Raw genomic sequence first — 27,514 nt, 5'->3', positions numbered from 1 at the left:
TTTTTATTTTAGTTTTTTATTACATGAAAATCTTTCTTGAGGGTTGCAAACGTACAACTTAAAATATGATTTTTAACTTGTCAATCACAAATAGCTGTAAGCCCTTGACTCATACAGTATTTTGACTGCCTCTGCTTTTTTTTTAGTGGTGATCAAAATGATACTGCTTGCACCAGTGTGGGTTACCCTGCCTCCTGCTACTAACGCTCAAAAAGACGTGCTTGCATATTTTTGATCACTAGTCGTGGGTACCAAGCAACCCATGGTGCTTCCCATTTAACTGAATCAGATTGAATCTGATACTGATCAGCACTTTAATTCCAACCACAAGCAGGAGCAATCAAAATGTTGCGCATGCCATGGGCCCATAGGTATTTGCAGGATTTTAACTAGAAGACACAGGCAAAACAGAAGTGGTTTGATACCCACCACAAGTAGCACTTGCGGCACAGCCCTTACGGTAATGGCACTATGTAGTTTAGGGCATTTAAAAAAAAACCAAAAAAACAGTTTTTCTTAAGTTTCATGGGTGGGAAACGTGGTGCTTGCAATCAACCCCCCTTTCACTTTGAATGGAAATTGCCCTCAAGCACCAAAAGCAGTCACACTGCTTATTGCTTGAAAGTTCTGCAATAAGCACTTGTTACTTGTCACCCCCAAAGTGAATGAGGGAGGACATTTTAAGCATTTTTGATCCCATCCGTGGAATTACACAACACTCAAAAGACTCAAAATCACACAGGTGTTCTATTACCCTTAACATTCAGGTCAGTCTTTACCAAAATATATATATATGTATAATGTACATTGTATTATTCACAACAGGCCCACAAAAATTCACACAGTTACATACAAAGCAGAACACAAAACAAAATTAAAACAGAAAAGATAATTTATATACATGAAAATGTTTGGCTCCGTTAATACTGAAATTATCAACTTCATACATGCGACAGTGATCCAAGACAATAATACATATTGCTCTAAACTGATGAGTCCACCCGCAAGCTTGTATTGCAGAGATGCTGGAATTCTAGTCTTGATTTGATGCCAAAGCAAGTAACTGTTTGCTCAGTAATGCGTTGTGATGCTTAAGGTATTCTATTGTATCACCTTGTTTTTCAACAACTTCTTCTAAACTTGCACTGTGCCTACAAAGAAAGAGGAAAAAAGGGTAAAAGGTGCATGACATTAGAATGCTGTAATGTTTCCTTCAGGGGCCAAACCGTCTACCTCCCCAAGACACAAATCCAGTTTTCTTACACCCTGTATATATGTTTGAATTCACAGGACTGGAAGCCACCTCTCACTGCACATTTGTTGGATTTGGCCCAAAAGTCCTCAAGCATCCAGTCCTATCAAAGCACAAACATATAAAACAGAAGGAGGACCAACCACCGATTTCTCTGTGTGTGCCTTAGATGGTCACTAACTAAGCAAGAAGTTAGACAAATTTAATATTATTAAAAACTTGGCCTTTTATTGCCTCTAAAAGCTGACAGCCACAGAAATGTTAGAAGTCTTGACTCAAACTGTATTATTTATTTATGGTTTGCAGACTGGAATCACAGCACTATTTAGTTTTTTCTGGGCTAAACAAGTAAGCATGAGTAACTATATTTAGTTACTACAGAGCTAGACCTTCTGGTGACCCAAAGCTCTGGAGGGTTAGCCTGAAGTCCAGTTAAGGCAGCTGTACACATTACAATTACGATCTTTTTAAGTGGCTTTCGTGTTAAATTTATTATTCTGTTCAGGGGCTCTCTAATACATTTTCCAGTCTTTCATTCAAACTACTGCCTGTTTGCTAGGGTAAGTGGAACCCTACCAATCACATTTAGATTGCAGACTAGTAATCTGCAGACAAATTGCAATAACTATATTTATAGCATACCAGGTGTTAATGTCAATATGAACTGCCCCTTTAATGCTAACATGTAATTCAATAATATGTTGATTTTTACCTGAATCCTATTTCTGGATTTACATGACCATGAAATGCATTAATCTTCTCTTCTTCAATAATATCTGGTCTAGGTTTACTTTTGTTAAATCTGTAAATCCTCACTGAAAAGCATGAAAAAGTTTTGTGTTAGAAGATCATAAAAAGCATTATTCAAAAAAAAAAACCAAAACAGGATACAACATTGTCATTTCCCATAGTGCCCTATTAACAAAGAAACCTCCATTTTTAACAGATAGTAATACTAAAACAGCTAACATAAATCCCTATTGTGCAAAACAATCCTCTTGGGCTTTTTTTATTAGACCTTTTATTATCCTCTTGTTTTTTTATTAGACCTTATCTAAAAAAGCCCAGTTTCCAAGCATTTTGGATAGAATTTCCCATACCATGTTATGTTATTGGACACTATAATATTAGCAAAAGAGCTGCCAGCACAATTTGTTTGTGTTCTAAAATAGTTTTCAGCACAAGACTGTATCCCCATCAGCATTTGAATGTGTACTATCATGTTTGTGGTCAAACACTTTAAACAGGTATTAAAAACATTGCAAGAGCACTACTGCCACACTAAAAAATATCACGTCAGATGCAGAGCAATAAAGCATGGTGCCTTTCCCTATATCAAGTGCAGACAAGCCACCCATGGTAGGTTTGTAAGGTGTTTAGTATCCAATGGTCATAAATTGTGTTGTGTGTCCTGAAATATAAACTGGCCACCACATTTTTAAAATGTTTGTGGGGAAGCACCATATGTGTGCCTCGTGCGTGCACGGCATATCTAGCCAGTCAGTAGCATTAGCCTATGATTTCCAAAGAGATCAAGAAATATACTAGTACTCCTAGTTAACTTTTGCTTGCAGCTGCCTCAAATTCAAGAGAACGTTTTGGTCCTACATTTACACATGCACGACGGCTGAAACTCATACAGAACAGGGTGCATTTTCAGCTAATAAAATAATCATGACTAGTTAAGAGAAGTCTTGAATTTACCTTTCCCACGGAAGCAACAAACAAATATCAATTGTCTTTGGCCCCTACAGCTTATTGGGCAGGACTAGAATGGAAGCTGGTATTTGTTATATATTAGGTTAACCTGGTCATCACTTACAAGATATTTTATTGTTTCTGCGCAAACTAAATCTGTCCTTACTGTAAACAGAGCCAATGTATAACAAAATCCACTTTCCACTTCAACAACAAATAGAAGATGACTGCAATCAAATACAGTCTCCAACAACATGTACAACCTTATATGCGAGTCTGCAAGTAGTACTGTATTAAGTGAAAAAAGTTTTTTCTGTGGGTCACAAGGGTTAATTATCAGCTCTATTGTTTCTCTTCAGGATTAAGAACTAAACAATCATAGTATAGCTTTAAAAGACGTATCACACTGTTAGCCCATTAAAATAAATGTGCTATACCACCCAATTCTTAAAAATATTCGCTCTTATAGAAGAAGAATAAGAAAAATGTAGTCCTGTTTATTAATTCTCATTTAGTGATGTTAAGGAAAAAAAATGATGAGAACAATTTTGGCTCTAAACTCCACTTCAGTACTGTATGTTTCCTATAAATAACGGAGCATTAACTGTTCTTTGTCCCTCTTTGTGTGAAATGCAAGGTTTCAAACCATTGTCCCTGAAGACCACCTGCTTGTTTCAGAGCAAAGTATATGACTTTGACAGTTTGGGGACAGTTTAGGTCACAATGGCTCTCTCACAGAAGAACACGAATATCAAACAGCAGGTTGTAAAGTAATCAGACGGGCCACCATCGGATCAGTTCTTGGTGGTCGTTTCCCACCTTCTCCATTGTCATTTACACCTCAGGAACAGAAGTCCTGGGCACTTCAGATGCCTTCATGAAATAAAATGAAAACAAACTATAAAAGAATCATAAAGTAGGTCAAAGCAGCCTGTGCCGTTTGGGAAGGTGTTTATTTGGTGGATAATAAAATGGCAGTAACCTTAATTGGGAGCATTTTCACTTAGCGAAAAGACATAATATTATTACAATGTTCTTGCAAAGCAATCACCAACATTCTACCGAGAAGGGCAAACAGAATTGCTATTTTGTTTGACTAGGGATAGAGAATGACACAAACAGGAAACATTATGGAACGATCAGACTGTTCAACAGAGATGCAGTGGAGTGAGACTTCAGGCAACAGAATAAAGAAAGCCTACGGGCGTACCTTCATTTAACCCTTAGAATGAATATAGCAAAAGCACAGTAGAACGATAAAACATTACTAAGTGATATCACTTTTGAAAAAACTTTTAACCATAATTTGATGACTTAATTAGATAGAAACTATTGATCAGACACTTTTTCTGTGAAAAAGAGTAGAAATATATGATTAATGTGAGCGTCTCACCATTGTCAGTAACCCCGTTGTACATATATTACTCACTAGCAACTCCTCAGCACTAATTAAACCATGCTGCTTCTCACCAGTTCCATTAACACCATTCTGCTTATACAGGTATGGGATCTGTAATTTGTTTGCTATAAACTATCTAAACATTAAATAAACCCAATAGGATTACTATGCCTCCAGTAAGGATTGACTATATCTTAGTTCCCATAAAATTCAAGGTATTCTTTTACTATTACAGAGAAAAAGGAAATCATTTTTTTGAAATTTGAATGATTTGATTAAAATGAAGTCTTTTGGCGATGGCCTTTCCATAATACCGAGTTTTCTGGATAATAGTTTTCCGGATAACTGATTCCATAACAATCTGATAACTATCCAAGTCTTTATTGCACTGCAAGCTTAAAGATATACTGAAACCAGTACATTATTTTACAATTTTGCCATAAAAGCTTTTGCCCAATGCTTTTACATTACTGATTAGCCCCCATGTTCCTCTATGAGGGGGCTGCCATATTTGTGCAGCAGGAGTCTGTTATAAGCTATAACTGACAGGCTGAGAAGGGACAGTCAGGTTTGCAAAACAGTCAGGTTTAGAAACTTCAAATAACAACTACTTAAAAAAGCAGCCCTAGCTGTTAACAACAATCAACATGACCTATAGGTAAATTTTAATGTACATGAATATTTTGAAGGGTAGTTTTTTAGCTTCAGTATCACTTTAAAGCCTTGTATGAAATTTCTTTATTAAGACCAATGGAAATCTTTGAGTATTTATTTGAGACCTAGTTTTTAATTTCCATAGCTGTGTTATGCAGGCATGAAACTAATTCAGTTTTTTTAATGACAGGAATAGCTATTTTTTTTACCAAGAAAAGCATCAGATGTATTTGCATTCTTTATCTGACTGGCAAATCCAGCCACAAAACTGAGGCATGGGAACATTTAGAAAACTGACTGATTGAAGTCAAATCAAACCAGACAGGTCTCCTTGGCTACTGAAAGGCAATTATAGATTCATGAGTTTGTGCAATTCTGAAACATAATACAACAGGTGTTAGGCAAAAGAAGGAGTAAAGGATATCTTAGGAAGAGGAAAAAGATCTAAAACAATCTTATCTAATGCCCTCCATTTCCTAGCAGAGCAGGGTGCAGTTATTAAAACAGCTGTCTGTTAAGACCTTCTTGGCAGAGAAGACAAGAAACCATGTAAAACATTTTAAAAAGTGCACGGATATATGGTTTAGGTTTCAATTAAAAAAAAAACAAACTCTTGTGCATTTTCTACCTGAAACCCACCTGTCACCTTAAAGGAGAATGCAAGTCAAAATTGAAAAAGCATACTGCCCAATAGTCCTCCTATTGTTTAGTAAAAAAACACACTTTTGGCTCACCTAATCAAATACTTACTCAGTCACACTTTCTTGAACAGGCAGCCATCTTTAAAAAGGTATTCTCCCTTCCTTTCCCTCCTTGCTTCATACTGCACATGTGTTTCATTGCCTCCCCCCCCCCCCCCCCCTCCTCCCTGGCGATCCACTTCTGATTGGCTGGTGGGCATGTGTAGCTCAGAACAGGAGACAGGATCAAGTTACACACATGTGCATTGCTACTGAAGGCTACTGCTGCTGGCAGCCTACAGGAAGGGGAGAGAGATTTCAGTGATGTCACTGTAGTCTTCACACTGCTGTAGGCTGCCAGCACCATATCTCAGAGAAGCAAGCAGGGATCTGGGAATTTAGATATGCAGTAAGTACTTAAAAAGAATGCCTTTAGACTTACTTTTAATTTATATGAACCTTTCCTTGTCCTTTAAAGGAAAACTATACCCCCAAACAATGTAGGTCTCTATAAAAATATATTGCATAAAGAAGCTCAATGTAAAGCCCTGCTTCATCTAAATAAACCATTTTCATAAAAATGTACTTTTTTTGTAGTATGTGCTTTTGGGTACTCCTAGATCGAAAATTGCCATTTTAAGAATTAAGGGCCGCCTCCTAGGATCATAGATTCAAAGTGCACACAAACAAACCAAGGCTTTTGTCTTTTGCTCCCACACTTCTTCCTGTTACATTTAGAGCTGCATTATTTCTGGTCTTGTGATCTCTGAGGGAGCACACAGCCCATCACTAAATGGTGGCTCAAGGGAAAGTATATTAAAGGGCATTATTTACTGATATATATATTCCAGTTTGGAAACATTTTTAATAGGTCACTTAACATAATATTAACTATCTGTTGGTTAAGTATTCATTCTGGGGATATAGTTTTCCTTTAAGTATATGAAAGGCTGCATTTCCCCATTTAAAGATGCATAACAAAGTTATGTACAAAGAGTATGCTATATACAACAACACATAAATACAGCTGATGCAGAAGATAAAAAGGACCTCTCTAATTTAATCACAGTTGAAACAAGTTTTTCATATTTCTTACATATGTTTTTCCTGCAAGAGAGTCTTACTAAGCATGAGAATTGAACAGTGATCTGCAGTCCTTTATACAATAGGGGCTGATTCTCAAACTGAACGCATATGGCTGAAACACATGGTTAAGCGTAAAGAAGCAGCAGCAGGATACATGAGAAAGTATGAATTATTCAGTTAACAATTTCTGCAAACAGCTCCACATATAATCACACATCCAATTAACTTTTTAAATTAGATTTTGCATGAAGTGTATTTATAAATAATGCAGCTGGAATTCAAAGGGTGATTCTAGTGCATCTGGCCACAAAGGAGGGTGTTGCAGAAGAAGCAAATGTTCTCTGTGTTTTTTTTTAGTGACGCCAAATAATATGCTGTGTTCTTTGAAATTATTTTGTGCCCATAGACTCCATTTTGTTCCTTGTATAAACACACACAAATGGTGTGTGTTCATAGGGCACCTTAATATCTTGGGTCCCTAGTAAAATTATACATAATTTTGCCCCTTTATAGGTTCCTGGTAAGGCCTCACCTTGAGTTTGCGGTGCAGTTTTGGGCTCCAGTCCTTAAGAAGGATATTAATGAGCTGGAGAGAGTGCAGAGACTGCAACTAAACTGGTAAAGGGGATGGAACATTAAAACTATGATGGTTGGGTTGTGTTCTCATAAGAAAAGGTACTTACAAGGGAACATAATTATTATATAAAGCACATTAGATACATAGTGGGGAATCCTGCAGAAACAATGCACCAGAGGCCACCCCTTTAGATTAGAAAAACAGAACTTTCAGTTGAAGCAGCGTAGGTGGTTCATCACTGTGAGGGCTCTGTGGCATGTTGTGATGGCAGATTCTGTTAATGCCTTTAAGAGGGCCTTGGATGTTTTCTTGAGCAACATAATATCCAAGGCTATTGCAATATGTAAGTCTAGAATTAGTATGGATACTGGTATGTACAGGTCATAAATGTGAGTGTATAGATAGGTCAGTAAGGTCAGAAGTGTGTATATATGTGCACTGGGGTTCGTTTGGAGGGGTTGAACTTGATGGTCTTTTTTTTCAACTCAAGTATGTTAACTCAACAAACACTATAGTTATAGCTAAAAACACATGAAATAGTATGAATAACAATAGCAAGTGTGTGCGCCTAGGACTAACTGTGCTCTGTATAAGTCAATTTATTGCAGTCATAGGTTGTCACTTTCTTGTTGCAGTAAGAAAGGGAGTCTATGATGGTATTTATTGCTTTCAAACCCTGACAGAAGGGAAGCCACAAAAATGCTATATGGGGTAATTCGCTGAGCACCTATGTAACTCTCAAGGGACACCCATAGGCTGCACAATGCCCTAGCAAGGTGTAAAGCCTGCCATTATGGCAATGATTGTCTCTCCTTTAATAAAAGGCTGCAGTAAAAGCATGAAACATTCAGGTTGTGCACACTGCACAAGCCAGGGGAGGAAACACCCCATGTGCCTTTAGTCTTAGGGTAATGGAAGCCAAAGTTTTTTTTCAGTCAACCAATCGTTATGCAGTTCTTCAAGTGGGAAAACAACTGTTTAAAAAGGCCCATCATTAATTTCAAAGGCAACTCCCTGGACCTTTGCTGTGCACATGGGGTTGAGGTAATTGCTTCTGAAAAATGCTGAAAATTGAGTTGCATTGTCACAACCAGGTCCAGACCAGGGGTCCCCAACCTTTCTTACTCGTGAGCCACTATGAATTGTAAAAAGACTTGGAGAGCAACACAAGCATCATAAAAGTTAATGGAGGTGCCAACTAAGGGCTAAGATTGGCTATTAGGTAGCCTATATGCACACTATCAGCTTACAGGAGGCTTTATTTGGTAGTAATTCTTGTTTTTATTCAACAAAAATTTGCCACCAAGTCAGGAATTCAAAAATAACTACCTGGTTTGGGGGCAATGAGAGCAACATCCCAGAGGTTGGTGAGCAACATGTTGCTCACAAGCCACTGGTTGGGGATCACTGCTCCAGACCATTTCCACTGAAATGCATAAGTAGTGATTTTGCACATTTTGTTACCTTCATGCTGAATTAAAAATAGTTTGAGCGACAAAACCCCCTGAATTGTCCTGTTTGTCATTGCCCTTAATGTCTGTTTAACTAGAAACAAATCCAGCTGTATTTGCTACAAGTCTGAAAAGTAAACACAAATGGTGGCTTTGTTGTATTATAAAGGTAGAGAAGGCACAGTAGGCGCCATTGTATTTAAACTAGTATACAGCTTAACTGTTCAGTGTTATGGCTATTTCTTCTCTTTCAGAAGATGTAACAAATGGCCACTATCTCGTGGGTTGAGACAATGCAACTAAATTCTTATAGTCGCTATTTTATTTCTTGTGTAACACAACTGCAGTGCACTCTGAACAAAAAGGTCAATATAGAACTGTGGATGACTGCGGTACAGCTGGTCTTATTATTGCAGTGGCAAACATCTGCTTGCGGCAGACCTGCAGGCTGCTTAACTAAAACTCTCCGAACCCTCCTTAGCTGAGAAGGATTCTGTTAATAGGAGTTATTTGGAGATCAGTAATTTCAGGTCTAAATCAATGGATCCAAAGCAAAGAGGATAGAACGCAGTTCTGAAAGGAATATATGACATGTTTTAAAGCTAAAACCCCCACAAACAAAACCCTTCTCCCTACTAAGACTATAGAAAATCATTCCAATATATGAACCTGACATATAGATGCAGAGTATCGCCTTAGAGTCTTTAGGCACCATCTTCTGTCCCGTCCCGTTATTATCTTAGGATCACTCCGACTAGGAGCTTGTGCAATCCCCCATGTCAGTGAACTGATGCTTTTCTATGTAATAGACTCAGTGGGAAGGGAGCAGGGAGGGGGCTAATGGAGGGCAGTGGATGGGGGCTTTTGTTTGTAGGGATGTGTTGCACAAATAAGAATAAGCATCATCTTGATTTTCAATAAAAATATATATTGGATCATGATGGTACTTTGAAAAGATTATGTTAGCAATAATTGCAGGACATTTTTTTATCACTATATGGCCCAAGAGGAACACTTGTTGCCTTTTGTTTTACTTAACTTTGTCAGGCTTTGCAGATTTGATCTTCAAAATAACAGTAACTCATTTGTTTCCAACAAGACTCAATTTCACTCAACTTTAATTTATTTTTAGGCTTGAGAAAGAACTTATTATATAGCTATATACGATCTATATGATTTATCAAATCCTTGGGGGGATGGCACACAGGCAGTTTTGTTGCCAGGAGAGCTCACAGCTATTACGAGCAGCATAATATTAAAAATAAACAAGAAATAAGAATAAAAAAAAATCACAGTTGCATCTATATATTTTTTTCTTATTTCTTAAATACCAATATACTTACAACTGTTTCATTTAAGACAAAATAAACTACTAAACCACTGTTTGCACCAAAAATCCCATGCTGCTTAGTAAAAAGAAACTTACTTGCTGCACACTAGTTGCAAATAAATAAATAAATCTATGTTGTCCCAGTGTAATAGTTTCAAATCATGTGCATCTTTTATGTTGCAGCTTATTCCCTGAAATTCTGAAAAACACAGAAACATGTATAACTGGAATATATATATTATGTTTGGGGGTTAATCTTAACCTCAATCTTAACCCTAGCCCTTTTATCTCTGAAAATGAAAACGTAATTAAATTCTTTGTAAAGGAACAGGCTGATTCATTGCCTCTATGGTACAGTGCTATGAAATATGTTAGTGCTTTATAAATTAGTTGTTAATTATAATGGTGGCAGCATATAAAGACCATAGATGAAAGAGCTACTTATTAGCAAAGGTTTTAAAAAGTTTGAAGGCATACAATTGTAGAAAGACTGTGATGGATACTGCGCTAATGCTCGCTTCTAGGTAGCAGAAGGGTGGGAAGCGAAGCAGAAGGGCAGAGGGAAAAATGTGACTAGAGAGCAACACGCACATTGCAATGCTTCTGTCATCACTTTTTTTTAGAGACCTCTAGCCAAAGACTTTCTAACAAGCCTGAGGGACACATGCTAAACAGGTAACAGCACACTAAAGCTGCAAAATCTTCATCTCTGCAGATAAGATCCTTGAGAGGGCATAAACTGACATCAAAGAAAAGCACAGTCAGAAGAGGAAACACTTTTCATTCCATGGATAGTTCCATGGTCAGCCCTAGTGCACAAGATAAAACTGCTTCAAAGAAGGCACATTGTCTCAGGAAGACAGAATGTATTAAACAAAAGGGAAATCAGCATTAGAAAGAGTGTAGAAAATCCAGCTCTAATGTGCGGTGCTTGAGCAAGTTTTCCCTAAATGCCTGATAGTTTATTTCAATAACAGCAAAAAATTCAGTGAAAATAAAACCACATTTTAATGGCTCAAAGATTTTTTCAAAACATAATACAAAACAAATTCAAATATATACTATACCAAACAGTGACAAGGTGCATCCTAGTGCCTCTCCTAACGCGTTTCGCACATAGTGCTTCATCACCTCCTCTGATGAAGCACTATGTGCGAAAAGCGTTAGGAGAGGCACTAGGATGCACCTTGTAACTGTTTGGTATAGTATATATTTGAATTTGTTTTGTATTATGTTTTGAAATAATCTTTGAGCCATTAAAATGTGGTTTTATTTTCACTGAATTTTTTGCTGTTATTTGTATACTGGTTCAGGGCCTATCAGTGAAATATAAAATGTGATTTCCTTTCCTAATTTATATTGTTGTAAGTAATGATAGTTTATTTCACTGCATTTCTTCAGAGGAAAGCAGGCGATTTGGGAATATGCATACATTCCTCCTGCATTTCTTCTTCGCACGCTCCCAGGTATTCTGATTTTTAAACAAACTTCCCAACTTTAATGATGCACTTTCAATTGTTAGTCTTTCCTGTTCCTTAAAAGCAAAAAGTTTAAAAGATAGTCTCAACAATATAAAGGTCAGAAAAAAAAGGTTTGACATGTGTGGCACCAATGTAACCTCTTTCCGGTCTGTTAGACACTGCAACACAGAGGTATCGTAAAAGGTCCCATTTTGTAGCTGCATAATGATGGTACTTCTCACCTGTGTAAATTATGAGACATATCACAGACAAAATCAGCTCCAGCAGTAAAACACTGAGGATGAGACAAGGATATAGCTGGCTGTTGCTTGTGAAGGAATCCTGAACAGACAGTATTAGAAGCAGAGCTGCATTTCCTACAGAGAGAAAGAGAGAATATGGACTGTCAAAGTATATTATTTATCAGAGTTATTATTAAAAAGAGTTCCCCCCAAAGTTCACCCTAGCTGTCCCTAAGGCTGAGCCTGTTTTGCCAATCTTCCAAGCCCTGGGGGAGCAGCCTCACAGCTTAGTAACCATTTCCTCAAAAGCACAACTGCCTTGCATCACGTAAATAACAAGGTAATGTAGCTATTGATGTTTTTAAGGGACATCACTAAGAAAAAAATAGCGGCTAAGATTTACTTAAGCAAATGGCAATTTGCCTCCATATTGATAAATAATCCCTCCCAACTATCTTGATTTAAGTGGAATAGTACTAATTTTTACTTTAGAACCCGCAGTTCTGGACTACAGTTTAAATGTCCCTCCACCGTCCGCAACTGATTATGCTGGATTTGACAGGGTGGAAAATCAAAGATGGATATGTGGTGTACTGCAATGCCTGTAAACAAAACAGACACCTTTTCCACACACCATTTGGCTCTCCAAAGGGTGTGCTAGTACTGCAATACCTGGCCATCTTTGATTTTTACAGAAGCTTCAGATATGCAAAGGGAGGCAGAAAGAAACAAATTTTTGCTGTCGCCTGTATGTCCCTCTTTTTAGGCTTCAAATATTGGGAGGTATAGTAAATAATGTCAAGGGTTGCACTTGCTTTTTAGAGGGCAACTGTTATTTGGAATTTAGGAAATAAGGGAACTTCGCATGAACATTCTGACTGCAGGAAAGATACAACCATTTTGTTGCCAGCACCAATAGCATAATGAGAGAAAACTGGCCACTTGCAGGACTTCCTGTTGAATCCACTACTGAAAATTACTGGCTAGTGCAACCACAAAGATGAGATTTTTACAATCACATAGAGCCCTTAATGGAAAGACCTTACAAGTATGACCACTGAAAATGAATGATGTTTGGCATGTTACATGTCTATCATGCAAAAAGCATCTGTAAAATATATAAAAAAAAGAAAAAAACGAAAGAACAGAAAAGAAAAGATGTATTTATGGCCCCTCATAAAAAGTGTTTTGAAAAGGAAGGAAAAGGAAGGAAATTTCTCTTGTACAGACTGAAAAACAGCATGCACCATTACAAATATTTAGGGGGAAAAAAGGCATTTTATGAGAGAACATGTGTGGAAAACAGACTGCTTACAGAGGGACAGGCAAGAGACTAATGAATATATTGGGAAGAAACGTCTTCCTATTCTCATCCACTGGATGTTCACATACTGGGTTACCAATTCAGTCTTTACAGGCCCAGGCCCAATCATTTACCAGTTGTCCAACCTAACAAATAAACAATGTGTTCACTCAATACTGTATAAAAACACATGATCACCAGCTGAATGTATTTATGAAAATGAATAAATGGAATCTGTGTGGTCCTGATCGGATATCTATCAGAAATAACCTTGCATGGAGACTAACATAGGATGGGATTCAGAGGAAAAATTACTTATTGCTTTTTGGTGCTTTTGTGGCATTGTGATGCAGCAGCTACCCACTTTGAGGGGTGCAAGGAGTTCACTCACCAAATTTCCATATTTGTCTCACATATGTGCCATAGAAAAAACTCTCCCTGTAAAGCTAAACCTGTATTGTAGTTTGTATATCCTCTACCTTGTGTTATTAATCTATGTACAGACCTTGGTTCACACACTCAAAATGAGTGGATATTTTAAGGTATAAAAACTGCTGAACAAAATCGCAACATTATAGGTTTAGCTTATTTACCGGGGTGGGTCAGCTTCAGGTTAACTTTTAGAATGTTATAGAATGGCCTATTAAAAAAATTTCAATTGGTCTTTTTTCATTGTTTTCTTTTTTTATAGTTTTTGAATTATTTGCATTTTCTCTTCCAGCTTTCAAATGGGCATCACTGACCCCAGCAGCCAAAAAACTACTGATCTGCAAGGCTACAGTTTTATTGTTACTTTTCATTACTTGTCTTTCTATTTCAGCCCTCCTCTAGTCATATTTCTGTCTCTCTTTCAAAACACTGAAAATATAGCTAATTTTGACCCTAGCAACCAGATAGCTAGTGAAATTCCAAAATGGAGAGCTGCTGAGCAAAAAGCTTAATAATTCAAAAACTTCAAATAATAAAAAATGAACACCAACTGCAAATTGTCCCAGAATAGCACTCTCTGAATCACACTAAAAGCATCCCCTTTAAGGCAAAGGCATCTTGCTAACCCATATTTTTATTAAACTAAACAATTAGCCATTTACTATTGCTTTAACTCATAAAACATTCTGATGAGCGAAAACCAGGAAAATGTTGCACCAAACCTGTTAGAAGGCAAGGAAACTACTATAATAATACTTGGCAGTGTATTTATATATAAAAAAAGCATACTAAGGTGTGACTATTATAAGATGTACATTTATCCTTCCTCACCTCCCATTTAATACACATCTTTTTCACCTCACCAGCAAAGATTCAGTCTTTTTTTAAGACAAATATACTGAGTGGCTACCTCCTGTTATGTAAGTTCTGAGGTTTGCAAAAGAAAACCAAACAAATATTCTTATTGGCATTGGTCCTTTATGCAATTAAAAAAACAGCTATAAGCTCAGTATTGCCCCATAATCTGCTATAATAAATGCTGTTATGGTTTATACACTTTGAGGAGTGGGCGGAGGGTCTGCCTAGAAATGCCTTTAGTCTAGGTATGATTACTTCAATGCCTAGCAAATAATGCAGAATTATTAGCTTGCAAAATATACACACTTTTGTCTTTCACTTGTAAGCACCATACAATCAGAATGGCCAGGAGAAATAGCCATTTAATGCTACTGATAACAGAAATGTGGGAATAAAATGCCTAAGCTTTCCAGGAGATTGCGCATGCTACAAGAGGCATAAGCAGCGAAATCTCAGAGGAAGGCTTGTGAGACAGCAAAGATGGACAGCGCTTGGGAGAAATGTCTGGGGACAAAGCAAAACAATCTTCATATTTTGACTTCCCTTTCCATGTGGGCCAATTCATTATACGAGCTCTAAAGAAATAGCCGTAACTGTTTTACTTTCAGTATGACATTTATCTTGCTCAGGGGGGTATAGGATACATCCCCCAAGGAGTTAAACTCCTTCTTTTGCAGTAAGACAATGTAATTTGTTTCAGATCACAAGTATGGAAACGTGCAAATAATCTGAAATTCACTGAAAGAATACAAATGCGAGAGTTTAAAAAAAGGCTGCCTCTGTAGCTGACAGATTGCACCTAGCAGTGCCAGCACAATCTTAGCACTTTATTTGCACATGCACTCAGTCAGAGGTGCTGCTTCTAAAAACAGAAAAAAGTGGCACGTGTGTGGTGTACGGGCATAACGTGCTTTCTGAAACTAACAGTAGGGTAAAATTTATACTGGTTTTTGCACTTTTATTAGGGCACCATTTATTAACAAAGAAATAGACAAGAAATGTTACCCTTTATGTTTAGTGTTTCCGTACCAGCCCAAGGCAACCACAGCTTACAATTCAGCCAGCATCTGTTTTTCATTCAATAAAAACCACGGTTGGCAATGTATTAAAGGGGTTTGCATACCATTAAAGATGTACCACATCTCGAATCTCTGTGTTTATAACAGCCTTGGTTTTTGTTTATAACTAGTCCTGTTCTTCTTCCCCCTCATATAAGCCGGCACAAGAATTTCTATTGTTTAACCAGTGACCAATGATTTAAAATTAAATAAAGAAAATGATTCTTGCCATTGTATACTATACTGCTTACATTCGCATTCAGATGCCACAGAGGCAGGTTCACAGTAGGCACCATAAAATGTACAAACACCTAAAAATATGGTAATTTATATCAATCTGGCCCATTGTTATTATTATATTATGCTTTTAGACATATGTAACTGAAAGTTTGGGGTCACACAAGATGCCAGTTTTTTTTCAAATGCTGCAAAGTGTCCCCCAAAATTGTGTCACATAAGGTCAAGCAAACATCAGCTGGTCAACATTGTACGGAGTGTTCTCCATCAAACCATACTATGAAACCTGTGTAACTGCTAGTTAATGGTCATTGGTGCACAAGGAGTTGGTAATCAGCAACATGGCAGCACAACCACTAAACCTTCATAGAATGCCAGATGTGACATGACAGGGCCTTGTTTAATTATTACCCACCTCCCCTTCTTTCCCAGCCTCCTATACATTTAACTTACTTTGCCATTAATGAATTACTCCTCACTAGCATTCTTCATCACATAGGGCCACTATTGTGTGTTTGTCATGTTATGTTCCAAGTCTGTTTATCTCTAAGCAATGAAGCGTATGTATTAAATAAATAAATACAATCTCTATCATTAAAATGAGCTGGGGGACATTGCAAATCTATGTCCCACAGCTTTACATTTACACTTTTTTATCCGCATCACACGAGCCTAAAATGAAGGCCCTAAGCTATTTACACTAGTTTGGGTTTAATTACTCTCTCCAAGGTGATGCATTTCCAACTAGGAGCCTCCCATACAGTAATATCACAAGCACAGGCCTAGCAGTGCATACAGTGTTGGTGTAATTACTCTGCTACATACGTCCATACATATTTCTATAGTTAGCTAAGATTCTGTTTTAGCTAAATTATTCCTAGATACGTATAAGACAGAAAATGAAACAAAAATATGGGTATGTAGATGGTTAAAAATATTCATTAGGTACTGAGCACTGTAAATAAAATATCATCAGATGTTATGAAGACAGAATGGGTTACCAAATATACAAGAGGCAAAGTTCAAGATTTAGAATGAGAAAAACAAAAATGTGAAACAAACCAAAAGAAATGAATTTACAAGTAGTAACATTTGTACAACAACAGTGTCTCCTAGTGGCTACATGTAAGATTTACGGCTCAATAATGAAAATTCCAAATGATAAAGGGCTAATTTACTAGAGCAATAGCTGTAGTCATGCAACTTTTGCTGCAGTTGCTGTGCAAATCAGTGGCATTTATTGCATGTGCTTACATGTAAATCATTTGGAACTTGCATTTGGGAAAATATGCTGCATTTTGTTTAAAAAAAGGGGATTTAGAATTTTGCACACTGCACTTTTGCTAGTTAACCCGGAAGTGTTAATATAAGGCAAGCAAATAAAAGCACATTGTCAGTGTCAGTACAAATTATGATTAGTGCCACAGGCTAAATGGAAAAAAACAAACAATCTAGCACAATAAAGTAATTTACAAAAAAAAAAAAAAAAAAAAAAAAAGGAATCACCACACAGATAGTAGTTCAAAATCCCATTTCTTTATCAATTTAAGCGGTTGTGCTTTTACTCCTACACTGTTAATGTCGTGAAATATACATGTATATGTTAAGGCCCCCATACACGGGCCGATTTTTTACTGTCAAACGACCGATTCCCGAACGATCCAATACTATCGTTAGGTTATCGTATAGTTGATGGTGTGCAAACGATCGTCGGCCCACTAATCGACCCGACATTATCGTCCCCAAAATCGATCGGCCAGGTTTAAAAATTTTAGTTGTTTAACGATAAAATCTGCCAGTTGGTGTGAGTGTCAGACATTTGTCTTCGAACGATTGTTCTCTGCGCATGCCATGATTCCCAGCAGCGGAAGTCAACGGAAGTCAACATAAATAAATAAATACCGCTTCCGCCACGACATTGGATCGTACGTAGATGTACGATCGTACGTATTTTACGATAATGATACGATGAAATCTTTTGCAAATTATCGTTGCCCGTGGATGGCATATCGTATGGAAACCCGATCGCCACACGATCGTTTGTCGATATAATCGTTCGTCGCACAACGAGTGAAATCGCCTCGTGTATGGGGACCTTTAATGCAAAAAAACAAACAAAACCCCAAAAACATATGCAGGTATGGGGTCTGTTATCAGGAAACCCATTATCCAGAAAACTCCAGATTACAGAATGGCCATCCCCCTATAGACTCCATTTTAATAAAATAATTAAATTTTTTAAAACTGTTTTCCTTTTTCTCTGTAATAACATAACAATACCTTGTACTTGATCCCAATGAAGACACAATGAAGATATAATTAATCTTTATTGGAGGCAAACAATCCAATTTGGTTTAATTAATGTTTAAATAAGTTTTTAGTATAATTAAAGTATGGAGATCCAAATAATAGAACGAGCCCTTACCTGGAAGGCCCCAGGTCCCAAACATTCTGGATAACAGGTCCCATACCTGTATAGATTGATAGATAGATAGACACACAAATATGTATTGTCTATATATTGCAATATATTCAAGCTGGCCAACCATGTCAAACTCATCTAAAGTCTGGCCAGTCCTACTCAAATTCTTTTCCAATACATGGATTATAGATAGATAGATGATAGATAGATATAGGAATGGGACCTTTTATCGAGAATGCTCTGGCGCATTCCATAATTTCGATCACCATACATTAAAGTCTACTAAAAAATCATTTAAACATGAAATGAACTAAATAGGATTTTTTGCCATCAATATGGATTAATGCAGCTTAGTTACCATTAAGTACAAGGTGTTGTTTTAGTATTACAAAAAAAAGGAAATCATATTTAAAAATAATTATTATTTGATTAAAATGGGCATCATGGGTGAAGGCCTTCCCATTTTGAAAGTTTTGGATAACTGCTTTCTGGATTACAGATCCCATAGCTGTAATAATAATTATTCTGCAGACAAAACCTAAATTTCTTTGATAAGGCATTGCTGCAAAGGCTTCAGACCACAATGAAATCAGCCCTCTAAGTATTCTAATCACTCCCTTCTAGGTTAGCAGTAATACCCTGCTTAGATTACTCCCTGTTCAGACCAACAGAACATGGACTGATTTTAGGTGCTTTGTCTGCGATGATTTCTCTGTTACTTTGGAAGTAGGGCAAAAATGACTAATTCCTGGGTTACTGGAATAGCAAGTGTCCAAAACAACCAAGACCTTATGCAATTGCCCTTAGGCTAATGGCACACCAGGCTATTTCCTACTGTATCTGCTCTTTGCTGTAAGTGCACTGAAAGGCATGGTGCCACCTAGAGCAAGGCACAAAATACATTACGCAGTACACACAATATACACCCCACCCAGTGAGTAATCATTGCTACCTGCTTTTAAGGGACACTCACAACTGCAAACACCCCATGCACTGTGATACGTATGTCTTTAAAATCCCTTATTTGTTACAATATTATTGTAAAACGCTGAGGAAATTTCTGGCACAATATAAACAAATGAGGATGATAATACAAGTACTATTCCCTGTTGATATAGTTGCAAAGCTGTCAGAGAGACAGAGAATTGCAGAAAGTTTATTGAGAAAGTTTATGCATTCAGTCAGCTGTCACTTAGCTGCACAAGAGTTTTTATTACAAATATGTAAGTCTTAGGGCAATGACACATGGAACCAGGCCCATACTGGTAATCTGTGGATTATGGTAAATGAAAGAAATTTGCACATAATTTTCAGCTCAGTGGAAAAGGTTGCAAAAAATTGTTAGTAGCCCTGCTGTTGTGTCAGACAATTAAAGCTTAGAAAAGCTCATTTTCATGTTTTGTAAAAGTCTTTTGTAAGAATAGAAAATAGTAATATTGATGGAGCCTTCATGTTTTCCTGTTATATATTAAAATCCCTCTCTGGCCAGCTGGACAAAAGCAAATATGTGCTACATGCTACATTTAGTTATATGTATATGCTTTGTTGCCACATGGCCGACCTGCTGAACAATTCCTATTTAGGGAGTTAGTTGGGCCATAGCAGCAGTGCCACTCACCTGTGGAATGTATAATTAGAGGAAGAGCTTTGAGGTGCCTCGTGGATCTGTACAAGTGAAGGAAGCCTCGGCTTCTAGCTTTGCAGTGATGGTGCTGGGCAAAGCGCTCGTTCACTACATGAAGTAGCCACAGAACGAGCTTTGAAATTACTAAAACAGTGCTTAACTGAAACGGATCAATTGATTGTTTGCATTTCTTCTCTTTTTCAGAAAACAAACAAAAATAAATAGCCACCACAGCGAGAGTTACATACGCCAACTAAAACAGAAAAACAAAAACACGCCATATTTACTCATTTATACAGAAAAATTTACAGGAGACTTGCCCCCTATGTTTGGTTAAATAGAGTTTAATCTATAAAAACTGAAAAAACTGTGGGAGTAAAAGACTTTCCATTCCTTGGCTGACATAACCTAGCATGTATGTGTGCCCTTGGTTTGTGTGTAAACACAGTAAATGAGCCACTAAGAACTTTTAAGTGCTTAAAATGGCAGTTCTTTATCTGGGATTATGCAGTTGCACATACTGCTAAAAAAGTACATTTCTATGACAATGGTTTATATAGATGAAGCAGGCTTTTATGTGACATAGTTTTACAGGGACCTGCTATGATCATGGAAAAAAATAGAGGAGTGAAGCGGTCGCTTTGGATTGCCTGATTAGCTTTTGCTATGTAAGGTGAGCCATTGTTAAAGTGATACTAACACGAAAAAATGACTCTTCAAATTATAAATCTACTTAAAAAGTTACCTATAGGTCATGTTGATCTTTTTTCACTGTTAGGGCTGGTTTTGTATGTAATTGTTGCTTGAAGTTCTTAAACCTGACTGTTTTGCCAACCTGTCCCTTCTCCGCCTGTCAGTTATAGCTTCTACCGCTGCACAGATATGGCCACCCCCTCATAGAAAAACATGGGGGATCAGATAAGGAATGGAAAAGCATCAGCAAATACTTTTATGCCAAAATTTTAAATCTCATGCATAGATGTGTGATAGATGTAAAAAAGGTTTCATTTCTGGTGTCAGTATCTCTTTAAAGAGAGATTTGTGGGGAATGATTAAAAGCTTAAATCTGGTATGAGATGTATTAATTTAACCAGTGCAGCAAGGATTTGCAGAGATATGCAGCAAGGGGGGTTGCCTGGTCAGGTAGAGGAGTCTTGTAGCTGCATTTTGAACTGATTGTGGAGAAGACTTGCAGGCAATTATGAATAATATATGGTGCTGTTTTTACTCTGGGCTAAAAAGGATCATTATCTTTAAAAATGGCCCCTTTATTGGAAATCCCCATAGATCTGCTATGGTCCCTGTCCGTGATTCAAATGAGGGGTGGCCATATATTAACAGTCCCTGCCAAAAGCACAGTAGAAGGGGAAAGGGGGCAGCAGGAAGTGGAACAGATGGACAGGACTAGTAAGATTTAATGGTTTGCTTTAGTGCCATAAATCCCACTGAAGAAATGAACTATATTAATCTACCCCTATGTCCCAAATGCAATAGCTCCCGCACAACATCAGCTACAATCTAAATTCAGGCAACTGCAAAAAAAAATAAAAAAATGGATGCTGTACATAAGGAAGTTGGTATAAGAATGAAAACATGAGTTACTCGTAATGCCCTCTGGTGGCAAATAGTGAAATGACAACTATGCATAATGTATATAATTTTATGTAGCTGATAAGGTAGTATATACAGTGAATAGTGTACCCCCTATTGTAAATATAAGGATATTATAAGTCACCAAGGAGTTCTGTGACCACATAAAAGCATGAGGCATGACATAGGCAAATAGCTACTTACATTTACCAAGGCTAGCAGTATGGAGATGCAGATAGTTGGCACTGGGTGAAAGTGCGGCCTGATCACAGACTGAAGCTTCTGAGAGGGCAAAAGTGGGGCATCTAGGAAGCCATCTTCATCTGCACTCTGCGTCAGATCTCCTGAACTCTGTAAGGAATGCAGGACACTGCACAGTCACAAACACTTCTGGGCTGCCCTTAGGATTTACTTATACATCACATACGACAAGGCACTAAAGAGCAGCACATAACATATAAGTAGCTAGTTAAGAGCATTTCCGCAGGACAACCACCACAGTTTTTTATAGTTCATGGAGGTCAATAATCAACACTCAGATTTTATATCAAGGTGTGTGATCGGTGGTGTATTTTTGTGCCATTTGAATATGCCATGGTTTATCAATAGCACCAAAGTGTATGTAAATAGAGGGGCAAGACATTGCCTTGGCAACCTAACCAATAGGAATAACTGATCCTATGCTGATCTAGTGTAGCTGGAATGATGAAAGAAAACATGTGGATTGGCATGGGTTACTGGGCCATGGCCTCCAACAGCTCCTCGCATGAGAGTAAGAAATTACATCTACTAACTTATTTAATTTGGATGTGGTTTTTAAAAATATAGGAAAATCAAATTTACTAGATGGGCCCCAGTCCAGTGCTCTTCCTTTTGCACAAAACACACCAGCCTGCAGTACTATTTTCTAATTTCCCCAGGAATCACATTCCATCTCATACCACACTGTCATCTTTTTCAATTTCCCCAGGGATCCTATGCTTTCCATCTCAGTGGCATGCCACCATATTTCCCCAGGGAACCCATGCTTTCCATCGATATTTCTTGTATCCTGAGAGTTTATAAACCAATATAAACATAAACATATATATATATATGATGGAAAAAGCAGGTAGGTGATAAGAGTAGTTTGACATCCCCAGGGCCCCAAGCTAGACATCAATGCCACCGGTAGGTGTTGTGGTTCCATATAAAAGAATGTATTTACATATATCTTTAAATATACAGCAAATTAAACATAAATGCTGGTTTCTGCTGAACTGAAAGCAGTATGTAATATATTTAAGTTTCACTGGAGGGCAGCATTTGCTCAAACATTACTGAATGTACCACAACTGAGACTTCTTTTACTTACTTACAGTTTGACATCCCACAAAATGTCAGAAAGTGTCAGATTAACTGTATTTTGCCCAACACTTTAAGGCAGTTGCAAACCACAGCAAAGATGTGTATATAACTGTGCAACATAAATTGTACTATGAAGTCACTTAAATAATTAAATTACTTGAATAAAATTGCTACACATGTTGCACATGAATAAGTAAGGATCCTGTGTATAGGGTAGCTGTGTTTCTGTACATGAGTGTGCCTCGTGTGAATTAAAATCCTGTGTATATGGCAGCTGTTTCTGTATTTGAGGGTTTCTTGATGTAAATCAATATTTATCCTGCGTATAGGGCATAGTATTTCTGTACATTATGTGAATCTGCACATGTGGGTTTGTTAGGAGAGAATAAGTATTCTGTATATATGGCAAGAGTGTTTCTGTATGTGAGGGGTCATTGCATGTAAATGAATAAGTATCTTGTGTTTATAGAGATTATATTTCTATATTTGAACAAATTAGGATCCTGTGTACATGAAAGTTTTGTTTCTGTGTCTTGTGTGAAAAAATAAGTATCCAGTGTATAGGGCAGCTGTGTTTCTGTACTTGAAGCATTGTTGCATGTGAATAAGGCTCATGTATATAGGGCATTTGTATTTCTGCACATGAGGGTTTGTTGTGCTTAAATAAAAATCCAATGTATAGTGCAGTTGTGCTTCTGTATGCAGGGTTGCCATCTAACCAGTAAAAATTATGTTTCATGCCCATGTTTTTAATGGGGGGAAAAAAGATAAAAATATAGGAAGGCTGGTAGTTCTTCAGAAAGGCGGCAACCCTATCTGTAAATGAGGGTTTGTCATGTGTGAATAAGTATCCTGTAACCCAGGAACTGCTTTACCACCAATGTAATGATAAGAGGACATGTCACTTTATTATAGGGAGCCATGGAGACCCAAAGCATTTCTGTTTCCCTGTACCACTCAGAGAATACATGGATTTGCCTTGCAGCGCTGGGGTTGAAGGGTTAATCCAAGCCTGAGCACTTCCTGCAAGGTGTTTGTATGGGTTTCCTTTCACACTAACAAGAGAGAGTTAACTGGCTCCTAAGAAACTGACCATAGTGCGTATAAATGTGATAAGGACCGTAAGCTAATAAGGCAGTGATCCCCAACCAGTGGCTCGTGAGTAACATGTTGCTCCCCAACCCCTTGGATGTTGCTCCCAGTGGCCTCAAAGCAAGTGCTTATTTTTGAATTTTTGGCTTGGGGGCAAGTTTTGGAGGCATAAAAACCAGGTGTACTGCAAAACAGAGCCTCCTATAGGCTGGCAGTCCACAAAGGGGCTACAAAATAGCCAATAACAGTCCTCATCTGGCACCCCAGGAACATGTTTCATGGTCATGTTGCTCCCCAAGTCTTTTTACACTTAAATGTGGCTCACAGGTAAAAAAAGGTTGGGGATCCCTGTAATATGGGCTCATTGCAGGGAATGTCTGGGCTACACAAACACAGAATAATCCCTGTGAGCAAGCACACAGCACGTCATGTGACAAGCAGAGGGAAGATCACATGACAATAAGCTCTTCCGCACAGAGAATGAAAGGAACGAACACGCACAGCCTTAGTCACAATGTACATATATAGCCAGCACACCATCCAGGAAGGCATATCCTACCGTAGAGAGGCCTGTACTCAGGGCCGCCATCAGGGGTTGACAAGGGGGACAGTCGTCCCGGGCCCGGCGGGTTTGGGGTCTTATTGGGGGTCGGCTGTGCTGCACCCCTATATCATTACTAGGGTGCCTGCATGACCCCTCCCCTACAGGGCTTCCTACTGCCCAACAGTCCCGCTATAACTAACACAAGCTGCACTCCCGAATCGCTACTCATGAACCGCCCGCAAAACTATTAACTACAAGCTCGTAGCCTCCGGTCTCACAAATATCCCACGTCTCATCACGCGAGACTGGCGTCACGATTACACGTAGCGCGGTGACGCCCAATAAGCGCCTTGTGGGAGTGGCGAGTCGAACTAACGCATTGTAAAGGCGCTAGAGAGTCCCCTCAAAACTCTGTTCTCTCGCCATACCTTCCGCTACGCCGGTTTCCTTAGAAGTAATTTGTAGTTGCTGTTTAGCGGTTCGACTTGTGCCATGGGATTAAAATATTATACCCTTTGCTGTTTGCCCGCAGTAGCTGCCTCCAGCAGTGCCCCTCCCAAAATGACCAAAATAGAAGGTTTTGTGCAAACTTGGACTGAGTGAAGTTGTCATTTCAGTTTTTCAAGTCCAAGTTTATTGAACATTATATAAGTTACAATAAGATCTGCATAATAAAAACATATCTTAAAAACATTTTATGCTTATATAATAGCTTAATCACAGGTAATGGTTTATCTCAAATAGTCTGTGACACACACAGTAATAGTTAACCAAAAAGAAATGAATGCAGATATTAAGTACAGTGGTTGACAAGCTATTCCTAACACAATATTTATAATGCTTGCCAATACAGCTTCTAGTCTATGCTAGTGTTTTTGCTAGCTGAAAATGCTTAATTATGTGCTAAAATCTTACTGATCTATTATTTTATCTCTATCTTAAAGATCTATTATTTATCTGAGGTAGGGTTGCCACCTGTCCAGTTTTGACTGGTCAACCTGGTGATTGGCCATTTGCTGCATGATAACCCGCCTACAGCAAGGAGTTGGGAAAGGTGGCAACCCTAATCTGAGACCTCTTGTGCACCAAACTGTAAAATCAGGGCCGCCGCTCCCTATAAGCAGAGTACTCAGTCTGCATAGGGCACCAACTCCCAGGGGGGCACCATCCCAGCTGCTCCAAAAAAAAAACATTTTTATATATTATAACATACCCCCCAACACTGTCCCGCCGGTTTTTAGAGCGCATCCCGCTGTCCCGGATAGTTCAATCAATCTATGGGGGCAATTGGGGGCACTTACTATGGGGGCATTGTCTATGGGGGCAATTGGGGGCACTGTGTGTGGGGCCCCTATAGAGTGTGTTTTTTTTTTTTATTATTTTATTTTTACTTCTGTAATATTTGGGGGAGGGGGCACAAAAGTACATTTCTGCTTAGGGTACCCATTTTGCCAGCAGCGGCCCTGTGTATAATAGTAGTTATTGTGGAGTGAGGCTGTCAGTTCCTCCATAAGACCCATTTTATTTATTCTGAGGAATAAATGCAGGGGAATCATTGCATTAGCTGCCACTAAGAGCAGGAGTAGTAGCTCCCTCTTAGTAGGGTCCCTGGGTTCAAATTGGTGTAGTAGTAGGCTTGTTAAAGGGCTTATTGTTATGTCGTCCACTATTACTGTCTCACATATCTTTTTCACCAGGTCTGAGAAGGTAGTTACTACTGAGCATAGCAGCCACCTCTGTTTCACATCTCCAGCAGTTATGGGAAGGTATTAGACTCATCTTACATAACGCTGTTGGGGTTTGATGCCAACAAGATAGTAAAATATAGGAAGATATATATTAAGTAAAAGAAAATTCTTGATATTTGATATTTATTACTAATAAAATAGGGTGTGTTTGTGGAAAGTGGGCTTGGTACTTGGGGGCATGGCCACATAGTGTGCACTACACACACTTTTTTTTTGTCCCTCTTTCTTATTCTCAAATGTTGGGAAGTATATACCTCTTGGAAGTCTGACCCTGAAGACTTTTTGTGATTTATTCAGCTAGGAGAGCAGGGGAAATGCACACCCTGTAATGTGCACAGTTTCAAATCAATTTCCTTCTTGATAATGTGATTATTAGAACTTGTGAAGTTTCTTCCTAAAGTCGTGAGACATTTCATTAATCTCTAGATATTGTGTTGCCTACCTTTTTTGACAATCCCCAAATTAATAAGAAGACAAACTTTATCTTTTGTTTGTAATCAGATGTCTTAAAATTCTAAGGGGCCTCATGGTATTCTATTCAGAGCCAAAACTGGGCAAGAAGGCTTCTAAAATACTATATCAAACTGCATTTAAGACTGCGTTTATTCAGCCTGTTCATCACAGTCACTACCTTTACCTAAATCTTTTAAGGCACATTCTACAAGGAGGATGGCAGTGTCCTGGGCCCTCTGTGCTTCGGTTTCTGCAGAAGACATCTGTACAGCAGCAACCTGGATGTCTCTGCATACTTTTTCTAAACATTACAGTTTTGATACATTTTCCAGTGGATTAGCTAGTTTTGGCTATTCTGTTCTGTCTTCTGCTACTTGAAATAAATGATTTTGCATTTAACTCCCTTCCCGATTGTTTAGCTAAATCCCTTTGGTGCCTACTGCCATGTGGAAGGAACAGGAAAATAGAAAATCCTATCATTCTTACTGTGATTTTCGTTTCATAAACTGAACAAGTGCTTTTCAAGTGCTTTTCTATCCTTTTCTTTTGGGACATTTTCCCACTCATTTTCTTGCCCCTTGATGTCATTGTCCTCCCCCAATTGATATCACAGCTTGCCATCGTTCAGAAGCCTGGTATTATGAGTGAAACAAAAGGTGGCAACCTTATGTGTAAACCCAGATAAGTTATTACACATTTTAGAAAATTGCTAATATTTTTTATAAAAACCACACCACATGGTAATTTTTGCCAAAATGTTTACAGCTAGGACAAATCCCAGCTTACTCTTCTAAATTGACTTCGAAAAAAGCATAACAGCATCACAACACCCTCTGCTTCTCGTTAAATATGTTGGAAAGTTAATTCACTGGCATTTTAAATAAAGCTGATAAACTTAAGGGCAGATTTATCAAAAGGTGAGTTTAGAGCTTAATACAAAAAAACTCACCCACGTTCTATTTATTCCTATGGGATTTTTA

General features: G+C 38.0%; 1 protein-coding gene across 2 annotated transcripts; it reads right to left on the bottom strand.

Moving 5' to 3' along the window:
- Positions 1 to 24,676, bottom strand: tmem192 (transmembrane protein 192). 2 transcript variants are annotated; one of them, XR_001170645.3, is made up of 7 exons: positions 24,349 to 24,676; positions 21,555 to 21,701; positions 19,755 to 20,013; positions 11,830 to 11,964; positions 10,224 to 10,326; positions 1,965 to 2,067; positions 1 to 1,151 (listed from the first exon to the last, which is right to left on the bottom strand). XR_001170645.3 is itself a non-coding variant. In NM_001016373.2 (6 exons), exons 1-6 carry the CDS (start codon positions 24,376 to 24,378, stop codon positions 1,034 to 1,036), a joined length of 792 nt encoding a protein of 263 aa, NP_001016373.1. In that variant the 5' UTR covers positions 24,379 to 24,556; the 3' UTR covers positions 789 to 1,033. The 2 variants fall into 2 exon arrangements, 1 of the variants encoding a protein (NP_001016373.1); NM_001016373.2 differs by lacking the exon at positions 10,224 to 10,326 and having other exon boundaries at positions 789 to 1,151; positions 24,349 to 24,556.
- Positions 24,677 to 27,514: the final 2,838 nt, after the last annotated feature.

The sequence above is a fragment of the Xenopus tropicalis genome, chromosome 1 (genome assembly GCF_000004195.4).
Source record: "Xenopus tropicalis strain Nigerian chromosome 1, UCB_Xtro_10.0, whole genome shotgun sequence".
NCBI lineage: Eukaryota > Metazoa > Chordata > Amphibia > Anura > Pipidae > Xenopus > Xenopus tropicalis.
The sequence above is the reverse complement of the archived record's forward strand: the minus strand, read 5'-3'. Positions and strand labels throughout refer to the sequence as shown.